The sequence below is a fragment of the Chiloscyllium plagiosum genome, unplaced genomic scaffold, assembly GCF_037043375.1.
Source record: "Chiloscyllium plagiosum isolate Xiang-an unplaced genomic scaffold, Cpla_swu_hap1 HiC_scaffold_47, whole genome shotgun sequence".
Classification (NCBI taxonomy): Eukaryota; Metazoa; Chordata; class Chondrichthyes; order Orectolobiformes; family Hemiscylliidae; genus Chiloscyllium; species Chiloscyllium plagiosum.
In genome coordinates, this window is record NW_028270185.1 from 8,294,829 (window position 1) to 8,317,217 (window position 22,389).

At 45.7% G+C, this 22,389-nt stretch overlaps 1 protein-coding gene across 3 annotated transcripts in view; it reads right to left on the reverse strand.

Moving 5' to 3' along the window:
* Positions 1–22,389, reverse strand: part of LOC122542797 (echinoderm microtubule-associated protein-like 1) — a 139,515-nt gene that overhangs the window by 66,431 nt on the left and 50,695 nt on the right. The window contains exon 1 of one of the 3 annotated variants that reach the window (XM_087983993.1): positions 2,486–2,650. The exons of the other annotated variants lie outside the window; for them this stretch is intronic. Coding sequence (XP_087840119.1) covers positions 2,486–2,505 — 20 coding nt within the window. The 5' untranslated portion in view covers positions 2,506–2,650. Of the gene's footprint in view, positions 1–2,485; positions 2,651–22,389 lie in introns of those variants that run through there. 3 annotated transcript variants of the gene reach the window in all.

The following is a 22,389-nucleotide window of genomic DNA, read 5'->3' on the forward strand; positions in this document are numbered from 1 at the left end:
GGGAATTGAACCCGGGTCTACAGGCGCTGTGAGGCAGCAGTGCTAACCACTGGGCCACCGTGCCGCCCACTTCTTAAAAAACAACAAGGCATTGTGCAACCAAGAGCCAGCATGTGGAGGATACGAGAGGGGAATGGAACTTGGTGTAAATTAGGATACAATAAAAGAAAATAAAAAACAGTCACATTTTTGGGAGAGTCATTTTAAAACAAAAGCTCCTGGCATTATGAGCATCACTGGTGAGGATAACACTTAGTGCCTTTGAGAAAAATAGCAATCAGCCACCTTCTTGAGCCACTGAACTCCCTGGGGTGTAGGGACACCCACAATGCTGTTCGTTAGACAAAGTTCCAGAATTTTGACATTGAACGAATAGCAATAGAATTCCAGCCTCAGGTGACTGTCTGCATGGAGGGTGCATGTTCTCCCCATGTCTGTGTGGGCTTCCTCCCACAGTCCAAAGATGTGCAGGTTAGGGTGGATTGGCTGTGCTAAATTTCCCCGTAGTGTTCAGGGATGTGCTAAGTGGGGTATCCATGGGGTTACAGGGATTGGGATGGAGAGTCAGTGCAGACTCAATGGGCCGAATGGCCTCTCCCCAGAATGTAGGGATTCTGAGTCAGGATGATGGGTAGCTCAGAGCAGAATCTTCAGATGGTGGCGTTTCCTTGTCCTTCTCGATGGAAGTGGTCGAGGGTTTGGAAGGTGCTGTCTAATGGAGCCTTGGTGAATTTCTGCAGTGCATTGTGCAGATGGTACACACTGCTGCTACTGAGGATGTGGTGCTAGTCACAACAGGTTGCTTTGTCCTGGATGATAAAGCTTCAAGTGTTGTTGGAGCTGCACTCATCCAGTGATTCCCAACATCACTCTTGCTCTTGAAGCTAAAAAGCAAGCTCCAAAGCAACTGAAGGAACTAACAACTACACAGGACAGTTGAAGACCGACTCAAGACAACTATGTTGGTGTGGGCGTGAAACATACTACAAATAATATTTCAGCAAGTTACCTGTATTACTACATCATGCAACTGGAAGTTGCAGATATGTGGTCACTTTTGGAATACTGCACTCAATTCATGTCTCCCTGCTTTAGGAGGGGTGTTGCAAAAACTGAAAGGGCTCAGAAAAGATTTACAAGGATGTTGCCAGGGTTGGAGGATCTGAGCTACAGGTTTAGGCTGAACAGGCTGGGGCTGTTTTCCCGGGAGCGTCGGAGGCTGAGGAGTGACCTTATAGAGCTTTATAAAATCATGAGGGGCACAGATAGGGTAAATGATCAAGGTCTTTTTACTCAGTTATGGGAGTCCAAAACAAGAAAGCATAGTTTAAAGGAGAGGAAAGATTTAGAAGGCCCCAAAGCAGCAACCTTTCATGGGAAGAGTGGTGCCTGAATGGGGTGATCTGTCAGAGAAAGTTTTCATAGAATCCCTACAGTGTGGGAACAGGCCCTTTGGCCCAACAAGTACACACCGACCCTCCGAAGAGTAACCCACCCAATCCCATTCCCCTGACTAATGCACCTAACCTACAGGTCCCTGAACACTGAGCAATTTAGCATGGCCAATCCACCCTAACCTGCACATCTTTGTGCTCATGGGAGGAAACCGGAGTACCTGGAGGAAACCCGTGCAGAAACAGGGATGCAAACTTTACACAGACAGTCGCCAGAGGCTGGAATCGAACCAGGGTTCCTGGCGCTGTGAGGCAGCAGTGCTAACCACTGAATCAGCATGCCACCCATGGAGGAGGCTGGTACAATTATAACATATAAAAGGCATCTGGATGGGTATATAAATAGGAAGGGGTTAGAGGGATATGGGGCTAATGGGACTGGATGTATATAGGATAGCCAGCCAGCAATGACAAGTTGGACTTAAGGGTCTGTTTCCACGCTGTACAACTATGAATTTCTGTTGCATGTGCTGCAGTAGGTCATTGTTTTTAAACATATAGTTTGAGTAGTAAAGCTGGTCAGCCAGATTTCAAAAATCAACAATTTAATTCTGTAATTGGAGACTCACTTTATACAAATTGGAAGAGAGAGAACAAGTTAGCATTTTGAACACAAGTGAAAAAAAAGTTGGCTTTGCGTCTAAAAACTCATTAAATATTTCTTCTCAGAAACCAAACACGATTAAAATGCTACAAAAGTAACTCTCAAGATTGCAGTTTTGAATAAGATACACCCATTGTGCAAAACAAGCCAAACTGGAATTGAAAAAAAACAAGAAAATACTAAGAATGTATCCTGGCAACAGAAAAACCACACAAACTTTTCACTATCTTAAGAAAGACAGACCCTTTTTGAGAGGGATATCATGCTTTACAAGTCAAATAGACCAAACAGATTACTGGGAGTAGCAGCTTAAAAATAGACCAGCAAAGTGAAACACAGTTGCGCAGCGACAGTGGTCAGCCACATCCTGTAGTCTTTAAACTACATTTTACAAAGTTGGAAAAGCAAACAAGAATAAGACACCTACTTCAAAGCAGCTTTGCTCATCTTTCTGGATGAGGGAGGAAGAATTGGGTCAGGATTTTAAATACAAGCTACAAACTCTGACACCCAAGAGGGCAGACTTCAGAACACTTTGCTTCCCAACAGTCGGTCTGTTATATACAGCAAATTGACTCAATCAGCTTGTAAAGTCAGTCCAGGCCAATCAGATGCCACTTCCTATTGGATGAGTGCCAACTGGATTTCCAGCATCACCTGATAGCAGTGAAACCACAAGCACAGGGTGAGTGCCTGGAGGTAACAGAAAATATTCGTAAACTGTTTCAGCACAATTTGATTTCGAAATCGACAATTTTGTTCTATAAACATGAAAAGATTATTTTCAAACTGCCCTCCCCATTAACCTTTTGGACTCTCAGCAGTCCCAGGGAAAGATGGATTGACAGAGCGTCACGCAACAACTGAGCATGTTCAGCCCTTCTTCAGGGGTTAGCGCTGCTGCTACATAGCACCAGGGACCTGGGTTCGATTCCAGTCTCAGGCGATTGTGCACATTCTTCCCCGTGTCTGCGTGGGTTTCCTTCAGGTGCTCCGGTTTCCTCCCACAGACCAAAGGTGTGCAGGTTAGGGTGGATTGGCCATGCTAAATTGTCCGTAGTGTCCGGGGATGTGTAGGTTAAGTGGATTAGCTGTGGGGAATGCAAGGATAGGGCGGAGGCGGTGGGGTGGGTCTGGTTGGGATGCTCTTTGGAGGGTCAGTCTGGACTCAATGGGCTGAATGACCTGCTTCCACACTGTAGGGATTCTATGATTGTGCCAACTTTTTGGTGCGGCACTCCAATTGGTCACCATTTCCCTCATCGTTATCTGTAACGACCACAAATGTTTCCTCTTCAGCTATTGAGGCGGTTCCAATTTGAATACCATACTGAACCATGCCCTGCAACCCCCTCAGCTGTCTCCCAGGGCAACAGCTCACTCCATTAGAACAAAGGTTTCCTTGTGTTGTAGCTTTGAGTATACATAAATGGTCTGGAAGAAGGTATAGGTAGCCTGATTAGCAAGTTTGCTGGTGACACTAAGATTGGTGGAGGAGCAGATAGTGTAGGGGACTGTCAGAGAATGCAGCAGAATATAGATAGATTGGAGAGATGGGCAGAGAAATGGTAGATGGAGTTCAATCCAGGAAAAATGTGAGGTGAAGCATTTTGGAAGATCCAATTCAAGAGCGAACTGTACAGTAAGTGGAAAAGTCCTGGGAAAAACAGAGAGATCTGGGTGGTCAGGTCCATTTTACCCTGAAGGTGGCAATGGAGGTCGATAGAGTGGTCAAGGAGGCAGACGGCACGCTTTCCTTCATTGGACAGGGTATTGAGTACAAGGAGAAAGTGAGGTCTGCAGATGCTGGAGATCAAAGCTGAAAATGTGTTGCTGGTAAAACACAGCAGGTCAGGCAGCATCCAAGGAACAGGAGAATCGACGTTTCGGGCATAAGCCCTTCATCAGGAATGCAAGAGTTCTGCATTGAGTACAAGAGTTGGCAGGTCCTGTTAGAGTTGTATAGGACTTTGGCTTGGCCACATTTGGAATACTGCGTACATTCTTGGTTGCCACATTACCAAAGGACGTGGATGCTTTGGAGAGGGTGTAGAGGGGTTTTAAGCAAGATGTTGCCTCATTTGGAGGGTGTTACCTATGAAGAAAAGTTGAGTAGATTAGGATTATTTTCATTAGAAAGACAAAGGTTGACGGGGTCCTGAGTGAGGACTACAAAATCATGAGAGCTATAGATAGGGTGGATAGCAAGAAGTTTTTTTCCCCAGAGTGGGGGTCTCAATTACTAAAGGTAATAGGTGAAAGGGGAAAAGTTTAAGGGAGATATGTGTGGAAAGTTCTTTACGCAGAGGGTGGTGAGTGCCTGGAACGCATTGCCAACGGAGGTGGTAGAGGCGGGTATGATAGCATCATTTAAGATGTAGCTGGACAGATACACGAAAGGGCAAGGAGCAGAGAGATACAGATTCTTAGAAAACCGACGACAGGTTTAGATAGAGGATCTGGATCGGTGCAGGCTTGGAGGGCTGAAGGGCCGGTTCCCATGCTGTAATGTTTTTTGTTCTTTGAATTTGCTTTCACCTCATGGTACCTGAAAATTGAGATACTCAAAATATGATTTCTTTAAAATTCAGACATGCTAGTGCACATTTTGAGAACATTAAACATTGCTCCAGTTAACCTGAGTAAGTGGCCTCTGATCACACATTTCTTTCCATTTTCTCAGTTCTGTTTTTATCTCAGCTTCTCTTGTTTCTTCAGATTCCTGTAATTATTCCTTTGTCTCCCATTCAGAGCCGAGAATTCTGACTCTTCTACTGCTCAGATGAACTAGCCATGTCTCCACGGTATTATCTTCTTGTCCCTGGTTCACGTCCCACGTGGGAGACCTGAGCCCTATGTCTAAGCCAACATTCAATACTGAGGGAGTGCTACACTGTTGGAGATTCAATCCCTCAGAGGAGACATTAAATCAGGGCCCTGTCTGCTCTTTAGATAAGAATAAAAGTTCTCTTATTGAACACTATATCAAAAAAAGGGAGGTGATAGTCTAATAATAATACCACTAGGCTACTAATCCAGAAACTCGCTAAAATTCTGGTGACCTGAGTTCAAATCCCACAATGGCCGATAGTAGCATTTGGATTCATGAAAAAAAATCTGGAATTAAGAATTTAATGATGACCATTGCTGACTTTCAGGATGTACCCATCTGGGTCACTAATGTCCTGTAGGGAAAGGAATCTGCCATCCTTATCTGGTCTGGCCTACACGTGACTCCAGACCCACAGCCAATGTTGTTGACTTACTGCCCTCTAGGGCAATTGGAAATGGACAATAAATGCTGCCTAGCCAGCGATGCCTATGTCCTGCAAATGAATGAAAATAAATGCAGGGAGTACTCCCAGGTTAATATTTATCCTCAAAATTTAATGGATTATTTAATGGACTTTGAACCAAATGCTGAATTAGGTGGCAAAAGCTTTTCAGAGATTTTATTGTAAATCTACAATGTATCGCAAACTCGTTTCCACCTTTCTCATCTGGAAACAACTCTTCATTAGGGAAGAACCCAGTGTGATTTTGGAATATTAATCACCCTAATTCACAAAATTGCCATGTTAACAAATTATTAACGGGGCAGCACAGAAATAACAAATATCAAAAAGATGTAGTCGAATTATGGGTTGGGAGCACATCAAGATGGTGTTGGTGGGTGTAGTGATTGGAACCAGGTGGATCTTGTTGAGCATGAGATCCCTGATTGGGGTTGTTAACCTGGATCAGTCAGAGAGCCCTGGCTGACAGATATAAATAGGGGAGGATGCCCAGTGGAGGGCTCTCTACATGGGAGTCCTCCCCCTTTCCCTGAGGGATCTGGGGTGGAGGGTGCTGCACGCAGCAGTCCCCTGCAACCGCAGATTGCGGTGGTTCACAGACTCCCAGCCCAGTTGCTTGTTCTGTGGCGCTGTGGAGTCTGTGGACCATGTATATATTGGGTGTGGGCGCTTACACTCCCTTTTTGATTTTCTAAAAAACCTTTTTCTCTGCTTTTGGCTGCACTTCAGTCCCACGCTCCTGATCTTTGGGCACCCGGTACGGAGGGGGGAGGGCAGGTCTGAAGACCTCCTCGTGGGTCTGCTCCTGGGCCTGGCCAAACTGGCCATCAACAGGTCCAGGCAGCGGGCCGTAGAGGGGTCGTTAGGGCCGACTGCCTGCCCCTCTTCCGTGGTTACGTTAGGGCCCGGGTGTCCTTGGAGAAGGAGCACGCGGTGTCCACCAACACCCTGGAGTTGTTCAGGGAGAGGTGGGCGCCGCAGGGATTGGAGTGCATTATTTCTCCCTCCAACTCTATTTTGTTCAATCCCTGCCCTTCCCTTCACTGTTTGATCACACAGCATTGCCCTTTGATGGCCATTAACAGGTCCAGGCAGTGGGCCTTGGAGGGATTGTTAGGACCGACTGCCTACCCCTCTTCCATGGGTCCGGGTGTCCATGGAGAAGGAGCACACGGTCTCTACCAACACCTTCAAGATTTTCAGGGAGAGGTGGGCATCGTGGGGTGTGGGGTGCTCTATTTCCCCCTTTGACTCTATTTTGATTTAATCCCTGTCCTCCCTTTCACGTTTTCAATCACTCAGCATTGCCCTCGTTGAGAAGGGCACTGCTTGGCACTAGCCACTCGGATGTTTCCTTTCTTCCTGCTGGTGGAATATAAATATTTACGCACTTGTTGTTCTTCACTATGTCCTAAAAAGAGAAAAAAATATATAACTAGGGGATTATTAGAAATTCCTCAGTTCAGGGGCTGACTCTGAGCTGGCAACCACTGTACTTTGCATGAGTAAATAAAGGGTGACTTGGTGAGGGAATACCAGCCTCTGTGCAGTTTTATTTCTGTGGGAGAGCTGTTGTATGCTAGTCACCATCCTGCTCACTCATCCCAAAAGGAAAACTGCAGCTCTTTCTCCAGAAGTGCTCTGACAAAAAACCCAACATTTCTTTTTTCACCATCACCAAATCACCCGTGATATTTTTTCCACCGCCAGTAAGTCACCCATTTTCCAATTGATTAATCTATGCCCAAGGCCCTGTTAAGGACAATGCTAACCATCAAAGGTGATTAAGAGGTCGGGAGAAAATGAGGGGGCTAAGTCAAAATGGTTTGGAAGGGGTGATAAAGAGTCCCACCACCCTCTGGTGCCCACCTCTCACTACAGAATATTGGTGACACCATATGCTCCCTCTCCAAGGACACGCAGGCATGAACGTAGCCGCGGAAGAGATGTGGGTAGGTAGCAATTAGGACATTTTCCACAGCCTGCTGCCCGGGCCTGTTAATGGTCAGACCCCAGCTTTTGATATTTTTCATCAATCCATTCAAACACGTTATTACACACTAACTAAAAACTGAAAGAACTGTGGATGCTGTAAATCAGAAACAAAAACAGGAACAGAAATTGCTGGAAAAGCTCAGCAGGTCTGGCAGCATCTGAGGAAAGAAATCAGAGTTAACGTTTCTGGGTCGAGTGACCATTCCTCAGAACCTCTTTCTCTTCTCCATCACCAAATCACCTGTGTTTTTTAAAAAAATAATCTATTAACCAGTTAGCAGACCATGGGGGCTTCTCTCATTGGACAGAAGCAACTGGTGGTGATTTAACCTGAGGGTCACCACATCTCGGGCAAGGAAGAGGTTGAGAAGGAGAGTCCTTCACTGTAATCTCCAAGCTATATGAATCAAACCCATATTGTTGGCATCACACTACTCTGTAAACCAGCAATCCAGCCAGCTGAGCTACACTGATTCCTAAGTTGAAAAGTGTGGTGCTGGAAAAACACAGCAGGCCAGGCAGCATCGGGTGCTGTGTTTTTCCAGCACCACACTTTTCAACTCTGGTCTCCAGTATCTGCAGTCCTCACTTTCTCCTAAACTGATTCCTAATCTATTAACCACCATCAGTAAATCACCATTTTTTTTCCAATCGACTAAGGCCATCCAAGGACAAAAAAAGAAGCTCTTAAATCCAAAGTCTATTTGGCATCACTTGTTCTCAATCAACTCTAGAGCTGTTCTGGTTGACCTTTGCATTTCTGGCTCTGAAATTAGTAAACTACACCCTTTCCTTGTCTCAGTCTGCAATTGTTCTGGAAAAGGGATGGACAGAATCACATCAAAATCTCAGCGGCAACGCAGAAATAGATGATATAACTGGTGAAAAAGGCACACCCTTTTGTTTGCCTCAGTGTGTCCTCACCCTCAGTGTCTGTTCACAATTCATTGAGTTGTTTGTGACATGACAGAACAATTTGAAATAATCTGGTCAAAATTCAAATTAGCAACAGCTCATGTAGCGGTTCTAATGGAAATACAGCGACAGGTGCTGCAATAGATGCTCACCTCAGATCATCATTTATTAAAATGCATTCAATAGTTTCAGGGAAAACGGCTATTGGTTGGACAAAGACTTCCATCCTTTTAGGATGTGGAGATGCCATTGTTGGACTGGGGTGGACCAAGTTAAAAATCACACAACACCAGGTTATAGCCCAACAGGTTTATTTGGAAGCACTTGCTTTTGGAACGCAGCTCTATCAGCTGGTTACCACCTGTTGAAGGAGCTGTGCTCCGAAAGCTAGTGCTTCTAAATAAACCTGTTGGGCTATAATCTGTATTGTGTGATTCATCCTTTTATGGTTCTTTCCCATGCCTAGTGAGACAGTGACAGGTAAAAAACATGCAGATTTCTGTCTCAGTGGCTAGTTTGTTATTGCTGGGATAAGTCATTAGTCTATTCTCAGAAGCAGTAGTGTGAACTTGGTGGGGGAGACATTCTACATTAACGATGGTGCTCCTCTTCCATCTTACTGCCTTCTGTCGGCATATCCAATGGTTTACCGGTTGATGATCACTTTCTAACGCTTCTCTTTCGTCATCAGGACCTGCAGTGTGTCTTGAACCAGAGCCAACAACGCTACTCACTGGGCCACAAAACTGGGGAGATGACTACGCTATTTGAAAAAAAAGGAACATTGCCAAGGAATTAGAATCTAAAATTAAACAACAAATTGAAGTTTCTCAAGTCACACATCAGCTGGTACAAGGATCTTTTCAGAAACAAGGAATTTGAGAATCCAGGGTCATTCTGCCAAGTTAAGTCTATCCTGAACCAGTTGGTAAAGCATGAAATCTAACACTATTATATTTTTCCAGATGATAGCTTTATTGAAAAATGTAGCATTACACATGCCCAATTCACAACTGAAACCCCCGTGTTCCTGCAGACTCTCTATAAACTATTTTAATTAACCAATTAAGCCAAATCAAACAAATTCACAGGGTGAAAGAACTTTAGATTAGGTTCCCTACAGTGTGGAAACAGGCCCTTTGGCCCAACAAGTCCACACTGACCCGCCGAAGAGCAACCCACCCAGACCCATTCCCCTACATCCACCCCTGACTAATGCGCCTAACACTACGGGCAATTTAGCATGGCCAATTCACCTGACGTGCACATCTTTGGACTGTGGGAGGAAACCGGAGCACACGGAGGAAACCCACGTAGACAGGGGGAGAATGTGCAAACTCTACACTGACACTGCCCGAGGTGGGAATTGAATCTGGGTCCCTGGTGCTGTGAGGCAGCAATGCTAACTATTGAGGCACCACGCCACCCATTTAAAAGGACATTGCAACACAAATCGACAAATCAAAAGAAACATTAATGCAGGTTTCTGGAAAACTATTCCAGTGACATAACCAATATGTGACAATAACAGCAGTTTCTCTTTCGAAGTTCTCTGGGTATTTTATCTTTTAACTCAACCTATTTTTCTAACCAAACTCTTTAGAGACATTATTACCCACTTCTGCAGCAGGTGAGACTTGAACAGGGGCGTCCTGGTCCAGGAGTAGGGACACTGCACCACATGAGGGCCCTTTGTTTTATTTCACCTATTTTACTAATCAACCCATGCAGAGATGTTATTACACACCTTTGGAGAGGTAGCACACGAACTCAGGTCCAAGGGTAGGGACACTACTGCTATGCCACAGCCAGCCTAGAAGTGTTCTAGGCACTTACTTAGATAATGCCCTTCATTTATGGATCTTAAAAATATAATAGAAGTGTCTATAATATAGTAGGCTGATGAGAAGGGCCTTACGGTGCAGTGGTAGCATCCCTACTTCTGGGCTAAAAGGCCTGATTTTCAAGCCCTCCCTGCTCCAGAGATGTATTGTAACATACCCAAACAGATTTCTTCAAAATATTGTGCACGCAGATGACCTGACACACAATGGCCAGGGAAGCAGTTCAGACTAAAGAAAGGAAATCTAGCAAAGGAAGGAGGGACTAAAAAAATGGAGTGAGAGGGGAATAATGCACCTCGGTGATGAGGGGAGACAGTGACCTAGTGGTATTATTGCTGGACTGTTAAACCAGAGACCCAGATAATGTTCTGGGCACCCAAGTTCAAATCCTGCCAGGGCAGATGGTAGAATTTGAATTCAATAAAAACCAGGAACAAAAAGTCTAATGATGACCATGAATCCACTGTCAGAAAATCTCATCTGGTTCATTAATGTCCTTTAGGGAAGGAACCTGCCATCCTTATCTGGTCTGGATCACACGTGACTCCAGACCCTCAGCGATGCGGTTGACTCTTACACTGCCCTTCTGGGCAATTAGGGACGGGTAATAAATGCAGCCTAGCCAGTCACGCCCACATCCCATGAATGAATAAAGATTAGATTAGATTCAATTCCCTACAGTGTGAAAACAGTCCCTTTGGCCCAACAGGTCCATACCAACCCTCTGAAGAGTAACCCACCCAGACCCATTTCCTTCTGACTAATGCACCTAACACTACGGGCAATTTAGCATGGCCAATCCACCCTAACCTGCACATCTTAGGACTGTGGGAGGGAACCAGAGCACTCAGAGGAAACCCACGCAGACACGGGGAGAATGTGCAAACTCCACACAGACAGTCGCCCGAGGGTGGAATCGAACCTGGGTCCCTGGTGCTAACCACTGAGCCACCGTGCTGTGCCGCACAGAGTGTTTGTCTAAGAGAAGAAAATGCCCAGTGGGACCCACCCATCTTCAATATAAGGGTGTCATTAGCCAGGCCCGCATCTATCACCCCCTCAACTGAGTAGGTTGCTCAGCCATTTCAGGGGACAATTAAAAGTCAAACACCTCGATGTGGATATGGACCTACATGTAGGGTAAGAGCAGCAGATTTATTGTCGTAAAAGGCATTAGAGAATCAGATTTTTAAAGAATAATAAATAGACATTTCCTCGCTGAGATGAGCTTTGTATTCCAAACTTATTTGTTGAATTTATAATTCCACCAGTTGCCATGGCAAAATTTGAAGTCATGCACCCAAAGCATTAAGCCGGGCCTCTGGATTACCACTCCAGCATCATTGCCAAGTGCTATTGCATCCGCTGTAGCAAAGAAATAGACATTATTACTGGCACAGGTACATTGTACAGAAGGATTGGGATTTGTTAGGAAAACACTCCGGTCAAGAGGTGGCTGAATGAATGCTATGAATGGTGAATAACTCACCTTCTGACTCCCCAAAGCCTGTCCACCATCTATGAGACACAGTCAGGAGTGTGATGGAACACCCCCCAATTGCCCTGGATGGGGACAGCTCCAACAACACTCAAGAAGCTCAACATCATCCAGGACAAAACAGCCTGCATTCCACTCCCTCCCTCTACAGTCGCTCAATAGCAGTGGTGTGTACTAACTATATGATGCAGTGAGGAAATTCACCAAAGATCCTCAGACAGCACCTTCCAAACCCACGACCACTTCCATCTGGAAGGACATGGGCAGTAGATACAGGGAACACCACCACCTTCAAGTTCCCCTCCACTCACCATCCTGACTTGGAAATATATCACTGTTCCCAGTGTCACTGGGTCAAAATCCGAGAGTTCCCTCTCCAATAGCATTGTGGGTCTAACCACAGCATGCGGACTGCAGCGGTTCAAGAAGGCAGCTCAACCCCAAGGGGAAATTAGGGACGAGCAATAAATGCTGGGCCCAGTCAGTGATACCGATGTCCCATGAATTAATAATGTGAGGGAAGATTCACAATACAAGCTACAAGCCATTCTACGAGAGGACTGCTTCCGATTAAGTAGTCTGTGCTCAAACAACAATTTTCTCCCTTGTGTGTCTTAACCGATGTAGTGGTGCCGGTGTTGGACTGGGACGGACAAAGACAGGAGTCACATGACACCAGGTTATGGTCCAACAGGTTTATTTGAAATCACAATATCTTTCGGAGCGTTGCCCCTTCCTTAGGTGAAGCCACCTGACTTCACTTCACCTGACGAAGGAGCAGCCCTCTGAAAGTTTGTGATTGCAAATAAACCTGTTGGACCATAACATGGCGTCGACTGACTTTGATGATGGGGTTTGAATGATCTCAGCACCCTACCATTTTCAAAACCTCCAACTTGATGCATCCTGTAAACATCTTCAGCAGGAATCGATTGTGGGTTATTTGCCATGCTGAATGTAATGCAAGGGAGGCAAGCAGACAGTTTTCCTTCAAATGGTTGCTAAGTGCTTTCTTCTCTGTTGACATAGAACCTCCCGGGGGACGTTAACTAACACTCCAATATCAGATTGGCAATGATGCATAATTGAAGAGAAGTATAATTGCAAAACAATTACCTAAGTGAACACTTTGGATGAAAGAGTATTCTTGAAAGTGTTTGTAAGAACCACAATACAGGTTTGTATGAAAGAATGCCCTCCTGGCTAATTTCACATATCTTTGCTGAATATCTACAGCTTCTCTGTCACAGCATCACCTGTTCCTTAAACAAGGTGTGCCTCCTAAGCACCTGAGACATGCGAAAACAGCACGCCATCAGTCTTTACCCAATAAAAACCGAAAGAACTGTGGAAGCTGTAAATCAGAAACAAAAATGGAAATATTTGGAAAAGCTCAGCAGGTCTGGCAGCATCTGTGGAGAGAAATCAGAGTTAACGTTTTGGGTCGAGCGAGGAATTCTGAGGTAGGATCACTCGTCCCGAGTGATTTCTCTCCGCAGATGCTGTCAGTCCTGCTGAGCTTTTTCAATTATTTCCATTTTCGTTTCAGTCTTTGCTCACTTGGCACCGTCACCTAAATCGTAGGGTGCTGGGTTCACATCCCACTCAGGGCTCCAACATAACAATTCCCTCTCATACCCAGTGCGGCGCTGAGGTAGTGCTGCACTGTTGGAGGCGCAGCCTTGCAGATGCAATGATCCAATGAAGCCAGTGGGGGTGGGTATAACGTATATCACATCACAACCTCAAAGAAGAGTAGGACAGTTTCTCAGTGCATTCCTGACGAGGGCGACTCTCCTGCTCCTCAGATGCTGCCTGATCTGCTGTGCTTTTCCAGCGCCACCCTTTACAACTTTGAATATTTATCCCTCAAACAAACAGCAATCCAGGGCATGGTAAAATTGCTATAGTTTTCCTTTTTACCGGTAAAGCCAGCATTGATTGCCTCACTAAGCTTTTGCAGGAGACTGTTCAGAGTCAAGCATACCATTGTGGGTCTGAAGTCACATGCAGGGCAGACTGGGTAAAGATGGAAGAGTTAGTTAGGCAGTTGTTTTTGACTCAATGGGCTCCTGTATCGTCAACCTCAATACCTCTACTTTCTCCCCTAATGGATATGAGTGAACTAGAGCTGAAAATGTGTTGCTGGAAAAGCGCAGCAGGTCAGGCAGCATCCAGGGAACAGGAGAATCGACGTTTCGGGCATAAGCCCTTCTTCAGGAATGAACTAGATTCTGCTCATCATTAAAACCGAAAGAACTGCGGATGCTGAAAATCAAAAACAAAAACAGAAACTGCGGGAAAAGTTTTGAGGGAGGGTCACTTGACCCAAAAGATTAACTCTGATTCCTCTCCACAGATGCAGCCAGACCTACTGAGCTTTTCCAGCAATTTCTGCTTTTGCTGCTAGTCATCATTACCAGGGCTAGCTTTATATTCAAAATTTATTCATTGAATTTTTATTGGTCCGTGCATTGATTTTAGGAGCTATGATGTCATGTTGTGGCTCTACAGGACATTGGTTAGGCCACTTTTGAAATACTATGTTTAGTTCTGGTCTCCCTGCTGTAGGAAAGAGGTTGTGAAACTTGAAAGGGTTCAGAAAAGATCGACAAGGATGTTGCCAGGGTTGGAGGGATTGAGCGATGGGGAGATGCTGAATAAACTGGGGCTGTTTTCCCTGGAGCGTCAGAGGCTGAAGGGTGACCTCATAAAGGTTTATAAAATCATGAAGGGCACAAATAGGGTGAACAGCCAATGTCTTTTTCCCAGGGTAGGGGAGTCCAAGACTAGAGGGCATAGGTTTAAAGTCAGAAGGGAAAGATGGGGGTGGCACAGTTGCTCAAGTGGTTAGCACTGCTGTCTCAGTGGTTAGCGCCAGGGCCCCAGGTTCGATTCCCGCCTCAGGCAACTGTCTGTGTGGAGTTTGCACATTCATCCCGTGTCTCTGTGGGTTCACAGTTTCCTACAGTTACCTCCCACAGTCCAAAGATGTGCAGGTCAGGTGAATTAGCCGTGCTAAATTGCCCATAGTGTTAGGTGCATTAGTCAGGGGTAAATATAGGGGTCTGGGTGGGTTACTCTTCAGAGGGTTGGTGCGGACTTGTTGGGCTGAAGGGCCTGTTTCCACACTGTAGGCAATCTAATCTAGTATAAAAAGGACCTTAGGGGCAACATTTTCACACAGAGGGTGGTATGTGTATGGAATGAGCTGCCAGAGGAAGTGGTGGAGGCTGGCACAATTACAACATTTAAAAGGCATCTGGATGGGTAGATGAAAAGGAAGGGTTTAGAGGGAAACTAACAAATTAACTTGAGTCGCAAGAACAAAGGGGCGAGGTATGACAGGAATTCCACAGAAAATTTAGAGAATGTTACACTTACCTTCCTCACCTGCAAGCTGTTTTACTCAGTAATTAACTCTGCTTGTCTCCTGTTCCTTCGAGGCTGTCATTTTAAAACCTGAAGGTCCTAATCCTGCAATATGCTTGTTTCTTGAATTTGAAAAGTAAGGCTTTGCTTTTTGATCATTTTAAGTTTAGCTCGATCGAGTATGGACATTAAAGATGTTTATTGAATAGACAGGAAAGCTGGTCATTTTCGATATGCTACTTAGCATCAGTGCTGGGCCAGAGTTTTGGATGGGGTGGGCTGTTATATTGTTAATCATCCATTGACTGAAACAGGAGTCAGTCTGTCGGCCACAACTGCATTTCATTGTTCAATTCAAACATCAAACTGCTTTATCCACTTCCTGCAATCCCTTTTAGTCAGAATTTTTTTAAAAAAACAAGCCTTTAAATATATGATCATCTGCTCTCTGTTATTGAGATTAAAATGGTGTTGGAAAGGTATGGGGGAGAAAGTAGGAGATTGGCATTTGGAAATGATGCTCATTTGAAGAGACGGTATAGGTGCGATGGAATGAATGGCCTCCTTCAGGGCTGTAACACTTCTGTGGTTTCAGCAGCATGCCTCGGCTCATTCTTAAAGGGACCATCACTTGCAACATTGTCAGAGGACTGCGTACTGAATGGAATGAGGTCAGCCAGCTGGTCCTTACAGAATCTGAGGAGAAAGTGGGGACTGCAGATGCTGGAGAGTCAGGTTCGAAGAGTGTGGCGCTGGAAAAGCACAGCCGGTCAGGCAGCATCCGAGGGGCAAGAGAATCAATGTTTCAAGCATGAGCTCTTCCATGAAATGTCAACTCGAGATTCAAGATGGTCTACTGTGAACAGTCTACTGTGTTGGTCTCTGAGCCATACTCCAGGCAAGGTGGGCTCCTACCATCCTCCCGCCATTAATCACCCCTGAGGAAAGTCTGTAGTTTAAAATAAATAGAATACCTAGAGCCTCTTTAAATCAGGATTTGGAAGATTAGATTACCTACAGTGTGGAAGCAGGCCCTTCGGCCCAACCAGTCCACACCAACCCTCCGAAGAGTAACCCACTTCCCTCTGACTAATGCACCTAATGGCACTATGGGCAATTTAGCACGGCCAATTCACCTGACCTGCACATCTTTGGACTGTGGGAGGAAACTGGAGCACCCAGAGGAAACCCACACAGACACAGGGAGAATGTGCAAACTTCACACAGACAGTCGCCCGAGGCTGGAATCGAATCTGGGACCCTGGTGCTAACCACCGAGACAGCAGTGCTAACCACTTGAGCAACTGTGCCACCCGTATCTTGAGCAACTGTGCCACCCCTTCGTGCTGTGAGACAGCAGTGCTAACCACTGAGCCACCGTGCACCCTGATTTGGAGCTAATATGAAGATGTTGAAATGAAAAGGGCCTAGGGGAGAGCAGCAAGCAGGGCACTCCCCTACTACATCGGGTACACCCACGGCCGTTACCTATACTCCTTAGGCGGTGCCCTTGAGTTCAATGGAGCAGCAGCAGTTACTAACGGAGTTTACAAAACTCCGTGAAAAGATTGAGGGAGTGCTGGAACCAATCACTGCCATGTTGGCGAACCTGAGCAAGGAGACCCAGGCTTTGGATCAGCACATGGAGGCGATGAAGCAGAGGACTGCAGCCTCAGAGGGCGCGACGGAGAGCTCCGAGGGGTGGGTCTGAACCCTGGAAGGCCAGGTTTGGGCCCTGCAGGAACAAGTTGATGACCTCGAAAATCGAGGTCAGAGAAAAAAAATCTACACATCTTGGGCTTACTGGAATGTGAAGAAGGTGAAAACCTCGCTGACTTCCTCGAGGGTCGACTTCCAGGGTTGCTGGGCTGGGAGATTGAGTTAGGCCAGGTCAGTGTGGAGTGGGCCTACCAGATCGCATTGTGCAGATCCAGGTGGGCCCAGCGCCCCTGTCCAGTCCTAGTGCGACTCCAGCATTACAAGAAAAAGCACTTAATAATAGAAACAGCCAGAAGACTGGGAAAAGATCCACAGGCTTTGGCTTATAAAGGCTCGAAAATAATGTTTTTCATTAGTTTTCTGGGGCTATAATTAAGAAAAGGAAGGTCTAGTGTAAAGAAAAAAACTGAGAGATTTAAACATTCAATACTCTCTGAGGTAACCTGCAGAGCTATGTTTCAGTTATGGGGGATCTGTCTACAACTTCGATTTGGCAGAAAATGTAAAAGGATGTTTGGACTCACTGCAATGATAGATTTTGGCCAAGAAGGAAGAAAAGAGGTGAATGGACAATGGCATACCTTTCTTTTGTATCTTCTTTCTCTTTGTTCTTTTCCCTTTTGTGGTTTCAGGCTTTATAGGCTTGATATTGCTCAGGTGTAAAGTCCGGTGTGTTTTATATTATATCTGTTTTGAGGTTATTAATTATTCTATTGTTCTGTTTTGCTGGGTGAGGGGTGGTTACTCCTTTGTTCTAAAGATGTGTGGGGTTGAGATGAGGAGGGGGAGGGGTGGCCATCCATTGTTAACTGGTGGGAGTGTAAATAATAATAATAATAATAATATGTGCTTTTTTCCATTGCTTGGGTTTTGGGTGCGGTCTTATCTGGAAGGTGTTCGGATGGTTATGAAGTTGGGAGTGAATGCCCCCTATGGGCAAGGCGGGGTGGGGGGAATCTCTGGAAATTTGTGTTTATTTGTTTAAGTTAGGAGTAGAGGTTAGTTTGTTTAGTTTTGGTAGTTCTAGTAGTGCTATTGGAATAGTCTTCAGATTTGATAAAGTCTGTTTTTTCTCCACTCGTCGCACATTGAATGGGCTTTCTCTTCGCTGGGGACTACGGGCTGTAGTGTGTGGTCATGGGTAGTGATCGGTTCAGGTGGTGCACCTGGAATATAAAGGGAAGCCACTCCCCAATAAAAGGAAAAAGGTGTTCTCAAATCTTAAGGAGGAAACGGTTGACATTGCGCTGTTGCAAGAGACACATCTGACTGATAGGGAACATCTGAATTTACAGCAGGCAGGGATATGATAGGCTACTCCTTTCCTCCTTTAACTAAAGTAGAAGAGTGGCCATACTGGTACGAAAGAACCTCCTATTCCAGGTGACAGATCAAATCAAGGATGACTATAGACGGTTCGTCATTCATGAGGCGCTGATACACGGAGAAGAGTATAGCATCCTGAATGTTTACTGTCCCCCAGCACACCCTCTCAAGTTTTTACTTGATGCAGTTGCTAAGTTAATGGCTCTTGGGGCGTGCCATACAATTATTGGAGGGGACTTTAATGGACCCTGGGGTAGACAAGATACCAAAAGGGCTGTCGGGTACACCTCAGCAGTCTAGACAGTTAGTGGACTTGTGTAAGGAACTGGGGCTAGTGGATGTGTGGAGGAATCTCCACCTAAACGGAAGGGAGTTTACCTTCTCCTCCAGCCCACACAAGTGCCACACAGAACTGATATGTTCGTTGTCCCGTCGGTTTGTTCAGATTTGGTATTAGCTTGCAGAATTGGGAGCATAACTATTTCGGACCCTGCGGCAGTATACTTAGATGTCATGACCAACGGTAGTGGGGCAGGCACACGGTAGTGGGGTGCATGGATCCGTTTTTGATGAAGGATGGCAACTTTGTTCACAATGGAGTTCATGACTTTTTGGGACATCATTCGGGGTATGGCCGGCAATCCATCAGTGCTCTGGGAGACCACCAGAGCATTCTTAAGGGGTATGAGAAGGCGAAGGAGCTGGAGGGGGGAGCAGCGGCGGATGCTTGAGGCCTAGTTGAAGGCAGCCAAGTCGGCATATTACACCAGACCATCCGTGGTCAAATTACAACGGGTCATGGCTCTCTGGGCTGCTCTGGACTCAGTGCTCACACAAGTGGCGAAGAGAGGGGTCTCCTTTGCAAAGCAATGGCTGTTTGAGTATGGGGATAAGCCAGGTGGATACCTGGCTTACCAGGCTAGGAAGGAAAGTGCTCCACAATCCACACTGTCGATCAGGGAGTGAGCCGGTAACGTCAATCGTGAATTGAGGAATATCAATGCCAGATTCCAGGAGTTTTATACAGATGTGGGGATGAAAATGCAAGGATGGAATCCTTCTTGGAAAACTTGGACCTCCCTAGAATAAACGCAAATCAAGCCTCTCTTTTAAATGCAGCTCTAACAGTGCAGGAGGTGCAGGAGGTGGTAATGCAGCTCTAACAGTGCAGGAGGTGCAGGAGGTGGTAATGCAGCTCCAAAGTGGTAAGGCACCCAGTCTAGGCGGATTCCCGAGTGAATTTTACAAGGGGTTCATATACATGTTGGCTGAACCACTGCTGGAGATGTATAGTCACTCATATAACCAGGACAGGATGTTCAGGTATTTGGAAAGGCAAGGTCCGATTAGGGATAGTCAGCATGGCTTTGTGTGTGGGAAATCATGTCTCACAAACTTGATTGAGTTTTTTTGAAGAAGTAACTGCAAGCGGGCATCAGAGCCATCCCGCATTTTCCACGGGACTTTGCCTACATCGGTAAAACTATAGGAATTCATTTTGTGTTTTAAACGGCAGCCGCAGCTTAAACCCACAGAACTCAGCAGCTGCCGGTCCGCCCATGTGACCGGGAGATGGGAGCCAGAGGACAGATCAAATCCACACTAGGCCAGACACTAACCATGACTCATAGACCGAAACTCCGGAGCTAATTAATATGGAAACCCATCTCCTAATCACATCAAGAGACTGACTGAAACACACCCATATTCATCAATACAGAACCGTCCTGACACAAAGGACAGGCATCCACCAGACAGGAACGAACAGACTAATACACACCAGCATCCCAAGGGAACAAAGGGGGGTGCTAGCCCCCAGCCCTCCAGAGAGAGACAAGCAGATAGTACCCGGACCCGTTTACATAATCCAATTAGCACCCTATTGTGTGTACACTCCTGGGACGACAGGAAACCCACCATTTGCACCTACTCCAGCGATGATGGGGAACTATCATCCCATTCATACTCAAAATCCTCACATCCTGACAAAGAAAGGTATATAATGTGTAGCAGCGCGCGGGAACAGCAGACCAGCCGAGATTCGGACCTCGGTTGGTCTCCGCCGGTGTTACTGTATCAATAAACGTTACCGATTGTTGAACCGCACTCTGGGCTCGGACTGATATCATTTCATCCGCGCTAACATAACAAAGAGGATTAATGAGGGCAGAGCAGTAGATGTGATCTATATGGACTTCAGTAAGGTGTTTGACAAGGCTCCCCATGGGAGACTGGTTAGCAAGGTTAGATCTCATGGAATAAAGGGAGGCCTAGCCATTTGGATACAGAACTGGCTCAAAGTTAGAAGACAGAGGGTGGTGGTGGAGGGTTGTTTTTCAGACTGGAGGCCTGTGACCAGTGGAGATCCACAAGGATCAGTGCTGGATCCAGTACTTTTTGTCATTTACATAAATGATTTGGATGCGAGCATAAGAGGTACAGTTAGTAAGTTTGAAGATGACCCCAAAATTGGAGGTGTAGTGGACAGCGAAGACGGTTACCTCAGATTACAATGGGATCTTGATCAGATGGACCAATGGGCTGATAAGTGGCAGATGGAGTTTAATTCAGATAAATGTGAGGTGCTGCATTTTGGGAAAGCAAATCTTAGCAGGACTTATACACTTAATGGTAAGGTCTTAGAGATCTTGGAGTGCAGGCTTACAGCTCCTTGAAAGTGGAGTCGCAGGTAGATAAAATAGTGAAGAAGGCGTATGTATGCTTTCTTTTATTGGTCAGAGTACTGAGCACAGGATTTGGGAGGTCATGTTGTGGCTGTACAGGACATTGGTTAGGCCACTGTTGGAATATTGCGTACAATTCTGGTGTCCTTCCTATCAGAAGGATGTTGTGAAACTTGAAAGGATTCAGAAAAGATTTACAAGGATGTTGTCAGGGTTGGAGGATTTGAGCTATAGGGAGAGGTTGAATAGGCTGGGGCTGTTTTCCCTAGAGCATCAGAGGATGATGTTATAGAGGTTTATAAAATCATGAGGGGGGGGGGTAGATAGGATAAATAGACAAAGTCTCTTCCCTGGGGTGGGGGAGTACAGAACTGGAGGACATGTGTTTAGGGTGAGAGAGGAAAGATATAAAAGAGACTTTTTTCACACAGAGGGTGGTGCGTGTATGGAATGAGCTGCCAGAGGAAGTGGTGGAGGCTGGTACAATTACACATTTAAAAGGCATCTGGATGGGTATATGAATAGGAAGGGTTTGGAGGGATATGGGCCAAGTGCTGGTAAATGGGACTAGATTAGTTTAGGATATCTGGTCGGCATGACCGAAGGGTCTGTTTTCATGCTGTACGTCTCTGTGACTCTATGACTGTTTTCCGTCCTCTCTTAGGGAGGCTAATATCTCCCTTATCTTAAAGAAAGGGAAAGACCCCAAGGATTGCGCATCATACAGACCCATCTTATTGTTGAATGTGGATTTTAAAATTCTATCAAAGGTGTTGGCTCTGAGGTTGGAGACAGTGCTGCCCATTATTATAAAAAAGGACCAGGCGGGTATTTATCAAGGGCTGCAGCTCCTCCACAATATCAGGCAGGTGTTGAATATCATGCAAATATGTCAGCAGAGAACAGTTCCAGGTTTGGTCGTCTCCTGGATACAGAAGAGGCTTTTGATGGGGTGGAATGGTCGTATCTCTTTGCTGTTCTGGATCGTTTTGGTCTGGGAGGGGCCTTCGTCTGGTGGGTGGCAGTGTTATATAAAGACCCCAAGGCGACAGTTGTCACAAATGGGGTTAAATTGCGCAACGTTGGTGTGGGGAGGGGTAGCCAGCCAGGATCCCCTTGTCGTCGCTACTGTTCACCTTGGTACTTGAACCACTGGTGGAGAATATCCAAAAAGACCCTGAAATAACAGCATTGGAAGTGAGAGTTGGGGAACACAAAATCATTCTCTGTGTGAACGAGGTCCTTTTGTTTTTAGCTAACCAAAAAAAAAAATCCACACCCCGGTAAAAAAAAACTAAATTATTCAATGTCTACAAATGTTACAAAATTGGAGGTCATACCCATGGGGCGGATGGGTGGTGGAGGTACTGAAGCTGGAAGGCAGAATGGAATTTCCCTTGAGGTGATTACAGAAAGGTTTTCATCTTTATCTGGGGAATTTTTATTATCCCTCGCTTCCGGTAGCTGTACAGAGCTAACTTTGTGCATCTATTTGAGAGGATCAAGCAGGACTTGCAGCGATGGGAGGGACTACACATGTCATGGCTTGGCTGTGTAGCCTTGATTAAAATGAATGTTCTTCCTCGGCTGCTATATCCTATGAGGATGCTCCCGTTATAATACTGTCACAAAGCTAGTCCCTTTTTTTCTAAAAGCTGTTCCTTGGCTCAAGGATACTCTGT